The 17,002-nt window shown below is 36.3% G+C and overlaps 1 protein-coding gene across 1 annotated transcript in view; it reads left to right on the top strand.

The window, feature by feature from the left end:
- Window positions 1-17,002, top strand: part of LOC123233354 (WD repeat containing planar cell polarity effector) — a 159,173-nt gene that overhangs the window by 45,784 nt on the left and 96,387 nt on the right. Inside the window, exons 6-8 of the mRNA XM_044659480.1 lie at window positions 26-140; window positions 6,428-6,561; window positions 10,031-10,222. Of these exons, the coding sequence (XP_044515415.1) occupies window positions 26-140; window positions 6,428-6,561; window positions 10,031-10,222 (441 nt within the window). The remainder of the gene's footprint in view (window positions 1-25; window positions 141-6,427; window positions 6,562-10,030; window positions 10,223-17,002) is intronic.

Here is a 17,002-nt window from a genome sequence, read left to right as displayed (position 1 = left end):
TTTTTTCTTGATTATTTGAATTTAGCTTCTTTTTGGTCCAGGTGTGCTGGTGTCCCTAAGCCTTTCTGGGCCACAGCTGGAAAAAGTGGTGATTGACAGAACCCTGGTGGGGAAGCTCATCTCCGACACCATCAGTGATGGTAATTACACCCTTGTGCAAATCAATTGCCTACATTAACAATAGAGCAAGAGAAATTCTCTGTCAACAGGTAGACTAATTATTGCCACTGGAGATTTGCAAAACACAACAAGTAATTGCTTGTAATGCCATAGTTACTACCCTTGGGACCAGAAACCAGTTTTAGACTAATATTTAATATCAAAGTTGATTTTTGTGTTGTTGCATTAAGTACATTTTGAAGTATTTTCTATTTCCTTTCAAATCTACAAATGTTTTCAAATATGTGTCTACATTTGGAATTTTATTTACATCTGGAAAAGTGAATAAATATGAAAATTGGGAATTGACATGAATTTCTACAATGTGGCTCAGTGAACATAATGCTAGGTCTGGAGGCTGGAAGATTCATATTCCTGAGTTCAAATCTGGCCTCAGACACTTCCTAACTGTGCAAGCGTGGCCAAGCCACTTAATCCTGTTTGCCTCAGTTTCCTCATCTATAAAATGAGCTGGAGAAAAAACTAGCAAACCAATCCAGTATCTGTGCCAAGAAAACCCCAAGAGGGATCACAAAGTTGGGTATGACTGAAATGACTGAGCACATGTTCTTTATGATATTATTTGAAAAATATTTGCTAAATATATTAATTATATATTAATTTTTAAAATTACTATTAGTTGATAGTCTGTGTTTTCAACTTCATTAATATCTATGATAGCTCTCTTTTTTTTCCTGTACACCTCTGATTTCATTTAGTGTAGGGATCTTCTGATTAGGAAATGCCCACTACCAAAGTACATTGACACATTGGCAATTGCTTTGTGAATAAAGTGCTTCTTGCAGAGATGAGAGGTTTTGTGATTGGTTGAAAGTCCCAAAACAAATACATGTCAAAGGCTGTACTCAAACTCAAGTCTTCCTGAACTCTTTGTCTAATTTGATATACCCTAGGGCTGTCAAACTAAATAGAAACATATCCTTACAGGTGCATATTGACCTAGAAAATCACATATTGTACTTTCTTTTTTTTTTAAATTTGTTAGACATTTTCCAGGTTCAGGCCCCCATGAGGCCAGCAGACTAAGAGTTTGAGACTTCTGATGTACTCCATGTTGCCTCTCTAATGATGTCTTCCAGTGTCTTCCAATGACTGGAAATTTTTAAATGCATAAACACCACTAAAAAATGTACTTTTTCCTATTTTGTTGGTTTTCAATAGGGACATTGTGAAACTTTCAATATTATGTTACAAAGTACAACTGAAAATTTGTTTGTCTTATTAGTATTTTGGTTTTGAAAAGCTGAAAAATATATCCTGTCAGAGCAGAGTCGATATGCAGAATAATTTCAGTGTTGATTTTTATCATAACATCAGTATATAGCTTTATGTTCAACCCAATTGCTGCTATAATCTTAATGCAGAATGATATCTAAACATGACAGGGCAAGAGAAGGCTGCATATATGCAAATGTACATAATTAAGGAAGGTACAAGGAGAAGACATACATTTCATGAACTAATGCTTCATATCTGGCTTTCACTGTTACATATTTATGTGATTAGCCTTATTGGCATACATAAAAGTAACTCTCATAAGACTGAGTTGAAGGAAGATTGCTGATCTGCATGAGTAAAAGGAGTTCCATATACTGATGAAATCACAAGTTCATGGCTGCCTTCCCCCACCCCACCCTCCTCACCACCATCATGCACACACACGAAAAAGCTGAATCCATCCAAAAAATAATTCTGTTATTATGGAGACTCTGCTTGTGTTTCAGTGCAAAATAATCTCTATGTGGCTATTAAAATTACATTCATTAGAAACAAGTTGTGGAAATTCTGATATTCAAGTTGAAAAAGATTTTGATGAGAATTCTAGAAATAACTTCTGAGCTTGCCACTATGTCAAGGCTTTACAGAGACCACAGTTTGCATCTTAAAATGCCATTTTCTTGTCCCTGAAGACATTCCTTCATGCTTCGGGTCCTCATGTCCAAATGTCAGGACCAAGAAAAGAGCAAGTAGATAATGCCAAAGAAATTTGAAGTTCTCCATGTATAATATGGGAGAGTGGGCAAAAAATCTAATATCTGATATTTACTCATCTTCGCTTTGTCCCTACTGCCTCTAGGCTAAGCAACAAATTCTTCTTTTTGGTATTTAAAACCTTTCACATCTTGGGTCCAACCAGCCTTTCCAGGTTTATTTTACATTAGTTTACCTCATGCCCTTTGCATTCGAGGCAAACTAGCCTGCTTGCCATTCCTCATATGCATATATGTCATCTCCTGCCTTTGTACAAAGCTGGCGTCCTTGCCTAGGACTTTTTTTCTTTCCTATTGTGGGATCCCTAACATTCCTACAACCATTCGGTAACTGTGGCCATAAAAAGCTTGCCCTGATACCCTTAAGATGTTAGCATTCCCCAATATAAGGTAAACTCCTTGACTTTGTTTTTTTCTGAATCCCCAGTTTTTAGCACATAAACATTTGGAAAATACTTCCTCAACTGAATCAAGTGTGGCCCAGGAAGGAAGTTCCTAGTGGTATTTGTTTGGGAGGGTGTACTCAGCCAGCTGTTACTTTAACTGTCCCTACTTTCATCTCTGAGGTCCCTTTTCTTCATATCCATTTTGTTTAACTTTTGTAAAATATCCAAATTAGAGGTATTCAGTTGGCAGAGATATGATGAAAGGAATTACTTTTTGAGGTGAGAAATATAAACTTTTCTTTTTTTTTTTCTTTAAACCAGTGGTTCCCAAACTTTTTTGGCCTACCGCCCCTTTTCTAGAAAAAAATATTACTTAGCCCCATGGAAATTAATTTTTTTAATTTTAGTAGCAATTAATAGGAAAGATAAATGCATCTGTGGTCATCACCGCCCTCCTGGATCGCTGCAGCACCCACCAGGGGGTGGTAGCACCCACTTTGGGAATCACTGCTTTAAACCCTTAACTTACTAGTTTTGATTCTAAGGCAGAAGAGCAGTAAGGGCAAGGCAATTGGGGCTAAGTGATTTGTCCCGGGTCATATAGCTAGAAAGTGTCTGAGACTTGATTTGAACCCACATCATCCCAACTGCAGGACTAGCTCTCTAGCCACTGAGCCACCTAGCTGCCTTGACGTTTGAGCTCTCCAACTCCAAGATTCAGTGGATGTATGACACAATGATTGACCATACTCTGAGAGATAGCAGTCTTCTATTTTTCAGTATTTTTCTGGTTCTCATTAATCATTCTACAGGAGAAAAACCAATAGCTCCCTTAGTCAAGCTTTTATTGTACCTACTGTATGTGAAGGCACTACACTAAGTGCTTTAGATATTAAGAAAGTCCCAGCTTGCATTCTCAAAGAGAGCACAGTTTAATGGGGAAATAACATGAAAACAACCATGTATAAAGATCTAGACAGGATAAATTATATATAATCAGGATTGCAAAATCTGAGAACAAAGATGATCCTTCTCAATAAATTTCTGACCTGATTTATATTTTTTCACCAGATCTGTGATCCATTTGTATAGGGGTATTCACCATTAGTAAGCTCCCCTTTACCAATGGAATTTTGCAATTTCTTTGTAACTTAGAGTCTTTGAGAATTATCTGGGATCCTGAGAGGTAAAGTTACTTGCTTAGTATCACATAGGCAGGGTTTCAATCTGGACTTCCACCCAAGTATTCCTAACTCTGAGCCTAGATCCACACTTCCTTATTGACTTAAATTTTTAAAAATATTAATAACAATAATTTATTTTTAATTAGTCATATCTGCCCTATAGAATCACAGAGAAGTCTCTCAGTAATTAATAAGATAAACTGACATTTATATATTTTCAGGTTTGCAAGTAGTTTTCTTTACAATAATCTGCTGTGTAGCAATAATAGTTTTACAAATTTTATAATTCTAATGGTAGTAATAATAAGAGTCACTTTGACAGTAAGGAAATTAAATTGGTTAATATTTAAAGAAATTAAACTACTCATTGGAAGGACAAAGACTGAAGCTAATGCTTAAATACTTTGGCCACATAATGGGAAGGCAGAACTCATGGGAAATGACCTTGATGTTGGGAAATATTGAAGGCAAAAGGAGGGGACAACAGAGAATAAAAGGAATAGATGGACATGAACTTGGACTTTGAGAAGTAGTAGAAGATTAAAGGGTCTAGTAGCCTATGGCTAAGGGGCTCACAATGATTTGGACACAACTGAACAATGGACAACAGCAACAATAACAAAATACTTGACATTTTTATAGGGTGTTCCAAATTCTTAGTACAGTTGTAAGCTCAAATAACTTAGAACTTTTAAGGTTTTGAACAATCCTGCATAATAATTTAAGAGATTAGTGTCTTAAAATTCTCCAAATGCTCTAAATCATAGCTCTCAGGCCTCACAGTGACCATCATAACTGAGCACTATCCACCATTTTACAGATGGAGAACCCAAGCAAGAATCGAAAATATTAAGGGACTATCCCATAGCTACATAGCTAATCAGTCTCAGAAGCAGAATTTGGACTCAGTTTCCCAACTCCAAGCCCATGGCTGTTTCTACCATACCACACTGCCTTTTATAGATAAATAAAATGAGATTAAAAGTCACACAGTTAATAATGAGCAGAGCCAGGCACGCAGCTACTTGGCCATCAGGTTTAATGCTCTTCTAACTACAGCCCACTCCTCTCTACCATACCACACTACTATACCTACAATGCATTATTAATAGACTGTCAGTTTAGTTTTTATGTTTTCTCCCCAAAGAGGACTCTATTGTTCTTGACATTTCAAATATTTTTACTTTCAACTGAAATATGAATGAATAAAACAAGAGTGGGTGAATGGGCCAATAAATGTGTCAACACAAACCCCGATGAAATATCTCTATTGTTGGCTCTCTATAGATGTTATTGTTTTAGAAGTTTATGATTAATCACTTTTGAGAGATTCTAGCCTGGATTTTCTATTCATAAATGAATGCCTATAAATATAATATTAGATTCAAATATATTAATTAATTTTATCCAAGCCACATAAGGCATTAAGTTGAAATTATAATATTTAGCTTGCAGCTTATGAGAAATTATTTCAAATCATTTACTAAATTTTCAAAGATGTGTTATTTTATACAGAGTAAAAATGATGATAAAATGCAAAAATTGTCCTTATTTTGAATTAAACAGTCATAATAAAGTCTAATGGAAAATATTAGGATAAGAATAAGAAACATTGATATTTAACCAATAGCCCTACTGATTTTGTTCAGTTTGTATCTTTTACCCACCTCACAGAAAAATCATGAAAATTAATGAGATGCAATTTTGATTCTCAAAGGTACTGAGTAATTCTAAGGTTGCTATTAATATCAATAATGACATCTGGTTAGGATATCTGATTATTTGCTTGCAATTTCCTTTTCTTTACAGCAATTTAGTGCAAAGAAAAGCTTCCATATTGTAGTGTCAATTTCCATATGTGTATAATCCTTGACCTCTCTGTTGACACTGCAAACAAAAGTACCATTTGTGGCAGTGGTGATGATTTTGTCATGCTGAAACCTCTTCACTAAGAATTAAACAGAGACTTCCAACTCCATTTGTATCTTGAAGTCATCTTTTTTTCATTTAAGTTTATTTCATTTATATCCAGAATAATGCTCTCTCTTGGGAACCAGATAATAATATGATTCCTTGGCAATTCTCCAGACTCTATCCTATAATTGTGTACATCCACTGATGTAACCTGACTTTTTACCAAGGGACACAGGAATAAAAAAATGCATAAAATTGTAAATGACCTCTTACTTCTGAGAATAAAATATAAATGTTCCATTGTGTATTTTCAGTATTTTATGTAATATATTTTATGAATATTGTTTATTTCTCTGTGCTTTGGAATAAAATTGGCCGGATGGTTTTGCTAATACTATATATCATTATTTCTGATTAATTTTTATGTTCATCTTATTCTTATTATAATTTATGACATTCAACTTGACTGACCTCAGAGGAAAGTTTCTTTTTAGTTAATTTTGAATCTTCAGAATTAAGTTAGTTGAAAACATTGATCTCTAATCATCTCTGAATCCAAGATGGTGATATTGTTATTTAAAAACAGAGATATATAGTTCCAGATATTTTCATTTAGCCAAACAAAGAGTCACAATGAAGCCTTTTAGGATATTATGAAAACTTGGTTATGAAAAATTAGTTTTTTTTCAGTGTTTCAGTAGAAAAACATAATTAAGTCATTGATAAATTGGTGACCCATGAAATTATATTTTCACATTTATTTGTCTTCCAGCTATTCTCACAGACAGTTTCATCATCTTGTCATTTTTGGAACAAAATAAATTGTGCTACATTCAGTTTACTAAGAAGTTGGATTCCCCTGATATAAACAAAAGATTCGAAAAACTCTCCAACTCAGAGTATAAGGTAAAGATGAGTTGATGATGTTATTATGAACCAGTAGAACGTGTTAGAGCAGCAGATGGGTTGATTTTATTATTTCCTATTTATTATGTATTTGTGTCTTGGAAATATTGCTGAGGCAATAGTGATTTGGGGCCTAAATTTGCTCCAATAGAAACAGTGCTATTATACTAAACTTGTTGTAATCTCAACAATAGCAATCTAATAACATTTACAGATTTTTACAGAACTTTTAAAAGCAAAGGACTGATGATTGATATAATTATACCTCATTTCTTCAGATATTTTGACTTTTTTTACACACTACAATAGACATACTTTTGGAAGCCTTTTCTAAAACCATCATTCACCATAGAACAGGAAGGTGGCTGTGGACTCTATTTCACAGAATAAAAAAGAAAGGAGTAAGAAAACCACTTTCAAAAGATAATGGAAAAGTGTAGTGAAGGAAGGATGTGGAGATTCCCTTAAGATGCCTGGAGAAAATGTGAAAAGAAAATTCCTTTATAAGCTAGTAGTATCTTTCCTTCACTAATTCTGGGTAATTTGTTTCCTTATATCAGGGACTTTTCTCCAGTAAGGTAAGATTTTTATTTTAAATGATGTGTTTAATTTAAGTTTTGCCACATTATATTTTACCTTGCTTGGAGGGAACACTCTCTGCTAGGATGAGTATCTAATACATTTTCCAGGCTGTTTCAGTCCAGGGCCCCTTTTCAGCACTGACTTGTGTTTGCGAGATTGATCTAACCTCTGAAACGATGGATTTGAGACAGTTCACTGTTCACCAGGAACTGAGCTGATACCTACTTTCCTTAAAAAAGATGCACACTTATGCCATATTTATAACACCTTTTAGCAAAGACTGCGATTTTAGAAGCCACCGTCTTTATGGCCATAAACTTAAACATTGTGATTTTTAAAAAATGATATTTAATTTAACAGTGCACTTCAGACTAATTTCATGATTTTTCTGACAATTAAAATAACTAAGTGGATTTTAAGTATTGTGATCTTTTTTAAATCAAAGGAAATATGCTCCTTATATACATATGTATATATAAATAAAAATTATTTCTAATGATTACCACTGTTTTTCTTGGAACAAAAGCTAGTATTAAACAGTGGTAATCATTAGAAATAATTTTTATTTATATATACATATGTATTTAGCAAAAATGAAAAGGTATTAGCATTTTCAGTGGACGTGTCTGTATATCAAAATAGCTTGCTATGATTCAATATTTAAAGCTACATAAAAACTTATATGAATCCTTGCAAAAGTCATATTAAAATTATTTTAATATCAAGCAAATTAATGTATGACTGGTTTATATAATTTAAGTATAGATGGATGTCATGTAATAATCCTCTTTGATGATGAATGGCTGTTCCTCAATGGGAGCTAAGATTAATAGTCAAGATATTATACTCTTTTATGGACTTCAGTGCTTTGATGAATCCAGGATCTCATCAGTGGGAAAACTCTTTCCATCACTACAAATCCTAACCCATCCAAGCCATCTCATTCTATATAATTTATATCCATATCTTTCCATAAATCTTCCATATAAGATTTGTCCAATTCACTGTAGATCTTCCTCTGGAATTTATACCATCCTTCTGTTTCCTGGCCAGCCAACCTTCTTTTCCAATGTACATATTCTTATGAACTAGTTCTGAAAAACAGACACACTATTGGGTCCTTGTTGCTTAAGAGAGATAATAGTTATTCAGTTACTTTGCTTTTTGCATTTCTGTCTTTGAATTTAGGAAATAGTTATTCCAAGACATTTCCAGAAACTCATATTTTCCATCTAAAGATACTAATAATTTCATTTTCCAGTCGCCAATGTGCTTTTTCTCTTACATCAGAAAAGGAAGTAAACAAAATAATAATAGGAAGTTATGTGCAAATTTTAAGATGTACTTTAAAAAGTGCATAAAAGCATAAGACACATATGCCTCTGTAATTGTCCACCTGAGGTTTTTTTAAGGGAATTGCTCAAGTAAAAGTGGGAACTAAAGTGTTATTATTCTAGCATTTTACAAATTTGCCATACATGAATTCTTTTAAATGCAAATAATTTTGGCAAAGAAAAATGTAGGGTAAAACTATTGAAACTATTGACCTATAACAAGTTTTTCTTTCTATGGCTTTTTAATCCATTTCAATTTACTGAACAGTGAGGAGACAGTACAAGGAGTTAAATGTTTACCATGAGAGAACAACATTGGTAATTACTTTGATTTCAGTTCCTTTTGATGTGTATTCAGAGGATGAAGAGGTCAATAATATTATGGCCATGCAAATAGAAAAGGGTTCTTTTTGACCATATTTTTTAAAAAAGCAAAGGATTATTAAAGCATTAACCTTGATTTTAATGGCCTTGGTTGAGTGGTGAGATCACAATTTGGATGAGCCTGATTATTTACTAAATACAATACATAAATGCAACGGGTTCTTAACACCCATTGCACTCTGGCATTATCGCATTACTGCCATCCTTTGTTGCCTTGCAGACAGGAATATGAAAGCAATCTGTCATGTAGTGAGACTGGCTCCAGAAGCATTTCTCTGATAAGAGGACCCCCTGCCCTTTGCTAGTGTCTGGTCCAGTAGGCTTAGCCATGCGCTTAATCCCCAGAAAGTGGTTCGATTATTGCTGACCAGCAATGGCAAGATAGTTTTTTTTTTCTTCCTAGCTATCAACCTTCCATTAATTCCTTAAGCAGAAATGCAGTGCAATCTATATTTCCTTGGCATGTGTCACCCAGATGTGGTGCACTGCTCATGTTTTCAAATAACCGTGTTCCAAAATAACATCGTTTGAATAATAAATTCTGCAAATCCTTCCTGAGAAATGGAAGCACAGTCTTTATGAGCTACATAAACTTTATGTTCATAATTCTTGTTTATTTCCATGATGCAGTATCTATGTGTGTGTGTGCACATGTAATGTATTTGTAAATTCCTCAAGCTGATATTTGTCAAATATCTTTTCTTCTTTTATTGCCCTTTACCTTTTTTCCCCTTTTTTCTTTTTCTTCTTCCTCTTTTTTACTATTAACTGTTGTGTCTGAAACAGTCGTCAGTGGCTTCTGGTCGGCAGCACTGAACTTGTCATTTCATATTGCCGGTCTTAAATCCTGTGTGTAGGTCGATGCTGTCAAGCAACCATGACTGTACATTTTGGTATTGATTAGAGTCACTGCAGAAAATCCCTTCTGAACCCACATTGTTCCTTTTTATTCCTTTGACTAAAAATGGGCAAATTTTGAGCATTTATCTTTTTTAGATTTATCAAAACAATTTGGAAAATTCTGATACACAAGAACATATATAACATGTATTTTATGCACACTTATATGGAATCTACCTGTATAGAAGATAGTTTTATTCTTGTATTTTGAAGATTTTCCATTTAAAAAAAGGGGTTTTTGTACTTTTTTGTCATTTTTTTAACCTTAGATATCCTACCTGGAAATACCTGGCCCCATCAATAGGAGAATAATACGTCATTTAGCTATCAATTGTATTCAAGATATGGCCATTTGTTGGTGGGAAATAGCAAGTGATGATGTGTGGCCTTGGTCTCCTATTTCAAGTGAAAAGGACAGAGCCAATCTATTGTTACTAGCTTGTAACCATGGAAGACTGGAGGTAAGATTCATTGTTTTATTATTCTCTGTCAGTTCTGTTAGGGGAAATCATTTAAATTGAAGTGTATTTCTACTGAGTATAAAATGTATGGCTATATTTTAAAGACCAAATAAAAGAATCTTAGAGTATAGTGAGTTCTATACTGAAATAAATGTTTTTTTAGTAACTTTTGTCCTAAAACCACAATTTATTTTCTTTAACCCTTTAAAATACAGTTACATATGAAATGGAAATCTGAAAGGACAGCATGCCCATTTACGTTTCTGGCATCACCTACCATTTCAGACTAGCCAGAATTTCAGACTTGCATTTCTATTCTTTAACATCCTTTTCAAGTTTTCAAAACTTCTCCTTCAATAATATATTAACAAAGATTTATTGATACTACTACATCACAAAACAAGGGCAAGATTTAGAGCTGGGAGACATCTTGGAGATCATCTTATCCAAACCTTTCAATTCCATTCAATTTAGCAAACATTTTTTAAAGTGTCTACCATGGTCAATGTTCTGTGCTAGATGCTAAGAATATAAAGGAAAAAAAAACACAGAACACTTTTGTATCATATGAGGAAGAAGGAGGAGGCTGAGAGGAATCACTCCTGGAATTAGAGAAAGCTTCCTGAAGGAGATACCCTGTAAACTCAGCCTTGAAAGAATGACAAGGACCCCATGAAGCAGAAGTGAAGGGGAATACTTTCTAGGCTTGGAGGAAGGCTTGCATGAATATGTAGATTTAGGATATGGAGCTTGGACTTCTAGAACACATTTTCAATGAGTTAGCAAGAATATGGAGTTTGTGAAAAGAGGTAGTATGAAATAAGACTGCAAAAGTACATAGGGACCCAACTCTAGTGGGCCTTAAATGCCAGAATCAGGAATTTGTATTTTATGTTATAAGCAAAGGGAAGCCACTGAAAGATTTTGGGCAGAGAAATGGCAGAATCAGGAAGATAATTTTGGCAGCTACGAGGAAGAACAGTTGGAAAGAGGAGAGAGCCTGGAAACAGGAAGATCAGAGTAGGTTATTCAATTTAATAATAGCCAAATGGAAATCCACTCAATGTCACATATTGTTGAGAGTGAAGAATTTGCCATCACAAAATTGTTGTTCAGTTGTTTCCAACTCTTTTTTTTAACCTTATTTGTGGTTTTCGTGATGGAGATACTGAAATGGTTTGCCATTTCCTTTTCCAAATCATTTTTACAGATGAGGAAACTGGGACTTGCCCAGGGAAGATCTAGGTGTAAATCTCACCTCAGATGTATGCTAGTTGTGTGATTCTAGGGCCAAGTTACTTAATCTTTTTCAATCTAAATTTTCTCCTCTGGAAAATGGAAAAACTAATATTTTATCCCCAAGGTGGGTTGTGAGGATCAAATGAGAAAAGGTATATCATGTGTAACACATAAGATCAATTAGCCCAGAAGTTTCTCAAACTTTTTGGCCTCGGAATTACTTTATGCTATTAAAATTTTTGGATTGTCCACAAAGAGCTTTTAATTATGTGTTATATCTACCAATATTAACTATATTTAAAATTAAAATATCTTTGTATTATTTGTATTATTATGAAAATTAAAATGAAAATATCTTTGTATTATGTGTATTATCATGAAAATAGTTCGGACCTCACTGACACCCACTGGGTTTCCAGACCATTCTTTGAGAACTGTTCATTTTACCCTTGCTTAAATACCTCTAATAAAGGGGGACACCACCCCAAGATTCTTTTTTGGAGAAAAGAAGATGGGAAAGGAACTGCTCCATTCTACTTTTCAACTCATTCCACTTTGGGATAGCTCTTATTGTTAGGAAATTTATTGGCATCCATAATAAAGTCGCATCCTTATATTTCTACCCATTATACTTAACCAAGAAGAATGAACAGAAGCCTTCCATACAACAGCCATTCAGATACCTGAAAGTAGCTATCATGTGCACAAACAACCATTTTTCCATTTTTTCAGTTTCCTCATTGTGCCCTTGAGAGATTACTTTAGCACTTTCTGGAGTGGATTCATGAATACTTTTACAAATATTTTCTTCATTTTTGCAGATATAAACTTGCCCCCTAGCACCTTTCATTTTTTTCCTACTGCACATAGCCACAAATATGCACAGTTGTCAGTGCAATAGTGAAAAAGAAGTTGCTAATAAAATCATGTGAATGCTTGAAAGTCACAAAAATTGAATGAGCAAATGATGAGGATCAACTATTTCACTTTATATCTCTTAATTTCTTTTATGTACTTTGATCATTTTCATGACGAAGCCATTCTTCCCCCCCCCCCAAGACTCTACTTGGGCATATGACTCACTAGGTACTCCACTTCCTGGGCACTAATCTGGCCCTCTCTGTTGCCATGCCTCTGGTAGGTTGCCTAAGCATTGGACTCTCTGAGTGCTGTTCTCACCTTTTTGTCTTGTCTGTTTTTTTTTTTTTAATTTTGGTTTCTACCTGCCTAGGCTTATCTCCACTTTACTGATTAGCTCCAGATTATCATGTATAGATCTTGTTTGTACATAGCTGTTTGCATGTTGTCTCCCTATTAGATAGTGAGCTCCTTCAAAGCAAATGACTGTCTTTTACCTTTTTATAACATCTGTTTCACAAGGTGGTTATGTGGATCAAATGAGATAATTTATGTAAAACACTTAGCACAGCACCTGGCACATAGTAAGTAAAAGCAACAAGAACTTATTGTTGACTGACTGATTGAGCTTTTGCAAGATTTTTGTTATGGTTATTTTTGGAGGGGTTTTCTTCATCATTCTTATATTTTTAGAGATTTCACAAGGTAGTGGGGAGTACAAGAGACCTGGGTTCTTCTATATACCAACACTCCCATAATCCCTGAGGATTACTGAGATAGAATTGAGCACCCTAGTGACATGGAGGTGACTGTGGGTTTTTGAAAGTTACTTCGGTGGAATCTAGACTCTTCCATCATGTTAAAAAGGTTTTGCATCTGGCATACCATTGTGTCTACTTTTTGAAGACCAGCCTAGCCGAGTACAGAAAGCCTCATCTCTAGTAGATAGGCTACTTAAAGATGAATCCCTTGGCAAGATCAACTTATACAAAAAGGAATATACATAATGACCTCTTACCTTTGTGGCTGACTCCCTTCTCCATTCTCCAGCAGAGATGTAGAAAAGGAGAAAAAATATGCTAAGAATAGCAGTTTTAGACGTCTACAATGAACAATTTAGCTACTAGTTTTGTCCATTGTTCAACAAAAAGACTTTCTACTGGATGAATTGAACTATATTAGTCTCGACATTCTCACTATAAACGAAACTGAAAGACAACAAGAAGTTGCAACTTAATGAAGAGAAGACTCACAGGATGTCCTTGGAGAAGTAAATAATGGAAGTGTCAGAGTTGGTTCCCTGCACCCAAGAGTATTCTTCCTTATGGATGGTTAAATAGCTCTGTGTCATGGACCAGTCTCTGAAGTACTCAAGTTGAAGCTTATTCAGAGAACATAGAAAGGCACACAGTAAGAGTGCTGAGCATACTACACCAAAGAATTATGAAGAAGCGAGGAAAAATCATTATCCATTGACAACCACTGTTGGCCAACTACCACCAATAGACAGGTGGCTCAGTACCTCCAAGGCCCCCAGTCCTGCCTCCAGCTATCATCTGGGGAGGCAACACCTCTGAAGAAGGGGACAGCCAACCCCACATGCTTTCAACTAACCTTGATTCATAGTGTAAAGATGGGGGATGGGACAGAAAGAGCCAGAAGAAGGTCCTTGGTGACAGTTACTGACAGTTGGGACCAGAGAGGTTTCTGGGAGGCTCTGGAGGAGGAAAGAGGGGAAGGACTTTCGGCGGAGGACTGAGAGAGGGAGGAGGAGAACATCTCAGCTCGAATCCAGTCCTGAGGGCTTCCTGAGGATCTTTCTTTGGACAATGACACCCGATTCCCTGGTCAAAGGCATCCCATCCCATCTCACCCAGCAAGACTTCAATCATCGAGTCAGCTAAGTTTGGGACTCCATTTTAGGAGCGATCTCGTAGGCTTCTTCTCCTATTACTCAGCCTTGCTGAGAGACCTTTTCCTGTTTGATTTGCAATTATAGAAAAGGATAGAAATAGAAACAGAAGGAGAAGGGACAAGGGGGGGAGACACTTAGGAGTGGGAACCCCAAAGGTTCCCACCCAAATGATGGACCCCATAGAAATAGAGAAGAGGGCACCCCAAAATCTCTCTACCCTTCACCCCTTTCCCCAATCCCTATATTGATATTAATAAAAGACATTCATTAGTCAGATAGTGTTCCAGAGTGCCAACAAGACACAACGGGAAGGGGAATCACAGCTTGGTCTGGCTACTTCCTTCTTGAAGCCAGACTACCCACTGTGAAGTTGACTGACCTTGGGGGAGGCTTTCATGAACCCCGCCCTCATTCAGAATTGGATAGGGGTACCCCATACCTCATCTTATAGGGAAGCCTCTTCCCCAACTCCTGTGGGGCAGCACGACCATCCAGGTCACCAAGTTTTGGGGTGGCACCCCCTCGAAGTCTCGGCAGTGTATATTCGGTGGGAGGGGAGAGCTGGAGGAGAGAGTCTCACCACCTCATAGACTCTTTCTCTCTCCCCTCTATCATAACATTCATTACTGGCTCTGTTTATTCTTATAATAGAGAAGGACAAGCCACCTAGCTGAAGCACAAAGGCATCCTGAGGGAGAACTGGGAGCATATCCCAGGCAAGTCCAACCACCCCCACTACCTTGGCCAAGATCTCCTCTCAGATCCAGATAGAGACAGCCCAGGACCTTGACTCCAAGAGGCTTTGGAATAGCAATCCCTCCACCCTAGCTCTTGCAGCCATCATCTTGGGAAGCAACCCCTGTGTAGGAGCAGCCTGGCAACTGGTCTTTTAGGTGCTGCAGCCACTGCAACTGAAGACTCAGAAAAGAAAGTTCTTGCTACCAAAGTCCATGGTGCTTTTTGATATGGTTCAGCATCAGAAACTGATATTATTTTTTAGTGAAAATGACATTAAAGAAGAGGCATTACCATTTGCTTTGCTGCCACACCCTAAGGACCTTTCCAGTCATCTTGCAGCTGAAACCTTCTCTCCTCCATTAGAATGTGGGCTTCTTGAGAGAAGGGCCTAGCCTGTTTTTCTGTTTATATCCCCAATGCATACACAGTGCTTTGCACAAAGTAAATTCTCAATAAATGTGTTCATTCATTCAAGAAGTAAAAAGAATGTTATCAAAAAAAAACATGTAAGCAAAAATGATGGGCAGGTCACATGGTGAGAGTGAAGGATAACAGGTTGACAGCCCTCATGCTCTATTGATATCCCCATAATGCATAATGTTAAAAGAAAGCAAAGAAGTCCTCCCGCATATTGAGTTAACTCCCTGTGACAAACTTGGAATAAAACATGGAAAGGAGGCACACAAGCTGCACAGACATAGATTGGTTGTGATTTGAATCACTGAAGAAATATAATTCCATGTCTGTTGGCTGAGAACATTAATTACATCTCTCATCTCCGTGTCTTGTACTAGCTATCCTCAGTTCCTGGAATGCACTCCCTCTTTAGCTCTGTCACTCAGAATCACTAGTATTCTTTTTACAAAACTCAGCACATGCACATGAGGTCTTTCTTTTTTTATTTTTTTTTACTTTTATATATATATATATATATATATATATTTTAAACCCTTAACTTCTGTGTATTAGTTCCTTGGTGGAAGAGTGGTAAGGGTAGGCAATGGGGGTCAAGTGACTTGCCCAGGGTCACACAGCTGGGAAAGTGTCTGAGGCCAGATTTGAACCTAGGACCTCCCATCTCTAGGCCTGGCTCTCAATCCACTGAGCTACCCAGCTGCCCCCACATGAGGTCTTTCTTGACTTCCATCCCCACTGCCCTCTGCCAGCTGCTAATGGTCCCCTCAAAAAAGTACCTCATATTTATTTTGCATGTGATTGTGTTTTGCTGTTCAGTTGTGGCTGAATTTGGGGTTTGCTTGGCAAAAATACTGGAGTGGCTTAACATTTCCTTCAGGCAAACAAGGTTAAATGGCTTGCCCAGAGTCACACAGCTAGTAAGCATCTGAGGCCAGTTTTGAACTATGGAAGATAAATCTTCCTGTCTCCAAGTCCAGCCCTCTATCCACTTCATCATCTAGCTGCCCATACTGATTGATATAGATGGCTTACTACTCATCAGTGTAAGTTCATTGAAGGTCAGGAAACTTTCATTTTTGTTTTTGTATCCTTTGTGGTATCTAGTAGGCATTTTAAAGTGTTTGTTAATTGATTAATTGGTTAGCCTAGCTCAGTTTGGAAGATTTATCACTGAGAAGATTGGTTACCAGGTAAGAAATTGTTTCAGCCAAAGTAACTTGTGAAGATGGTCAACTAAGGTGAAGAGCAAACAAGATCCATATTAGAGAAAGGAGAATCCACAGCAGTGAAATCCCAAATTCTTATAATAAATAATCAGTTTAATTCCAGATATTGTGATTTATTGACTTGATCGTATTTTGATTTTTACTGTATTTTTTGTTTTTATGGACCACTGAAATCCGGCTATTACCTTATTTCCTTATCCTTGAAGATAGTTCTTAGACTTAACAGCTAATGCTTGTGTGCTATTATATCTCATACCTGTGAAATAAATGCAATTGACCTTTAATAGGTGAGATATCCTAGAATCATTGTAGTGTTCAAAATGCATTATAAAATACCTGGAATTGAATTCTCAAAACACCTACCCCAGATGCAAAATGAGGAAAATT

The sequence above is a fragment of the Gracilinanus agilis genome, chromosome 2, assembly GCF_016433145.1.
Source record: "Gracilinanus agilis isolate LMUSP501 chromosome 2, AgileGrace, whole genome shotgun sequence".
Lineage (NCBI taxonomy): Eukaryota > Metazoa > Chordata > Mammalia > Didelphimorphia > Didelphidae > Gracilinanus > Gracilinanus agilis.
Note: the sequence above shows the minus strand (reverse complement) of the source record. Positions and strands in the feature narration are given on the sequence as shown.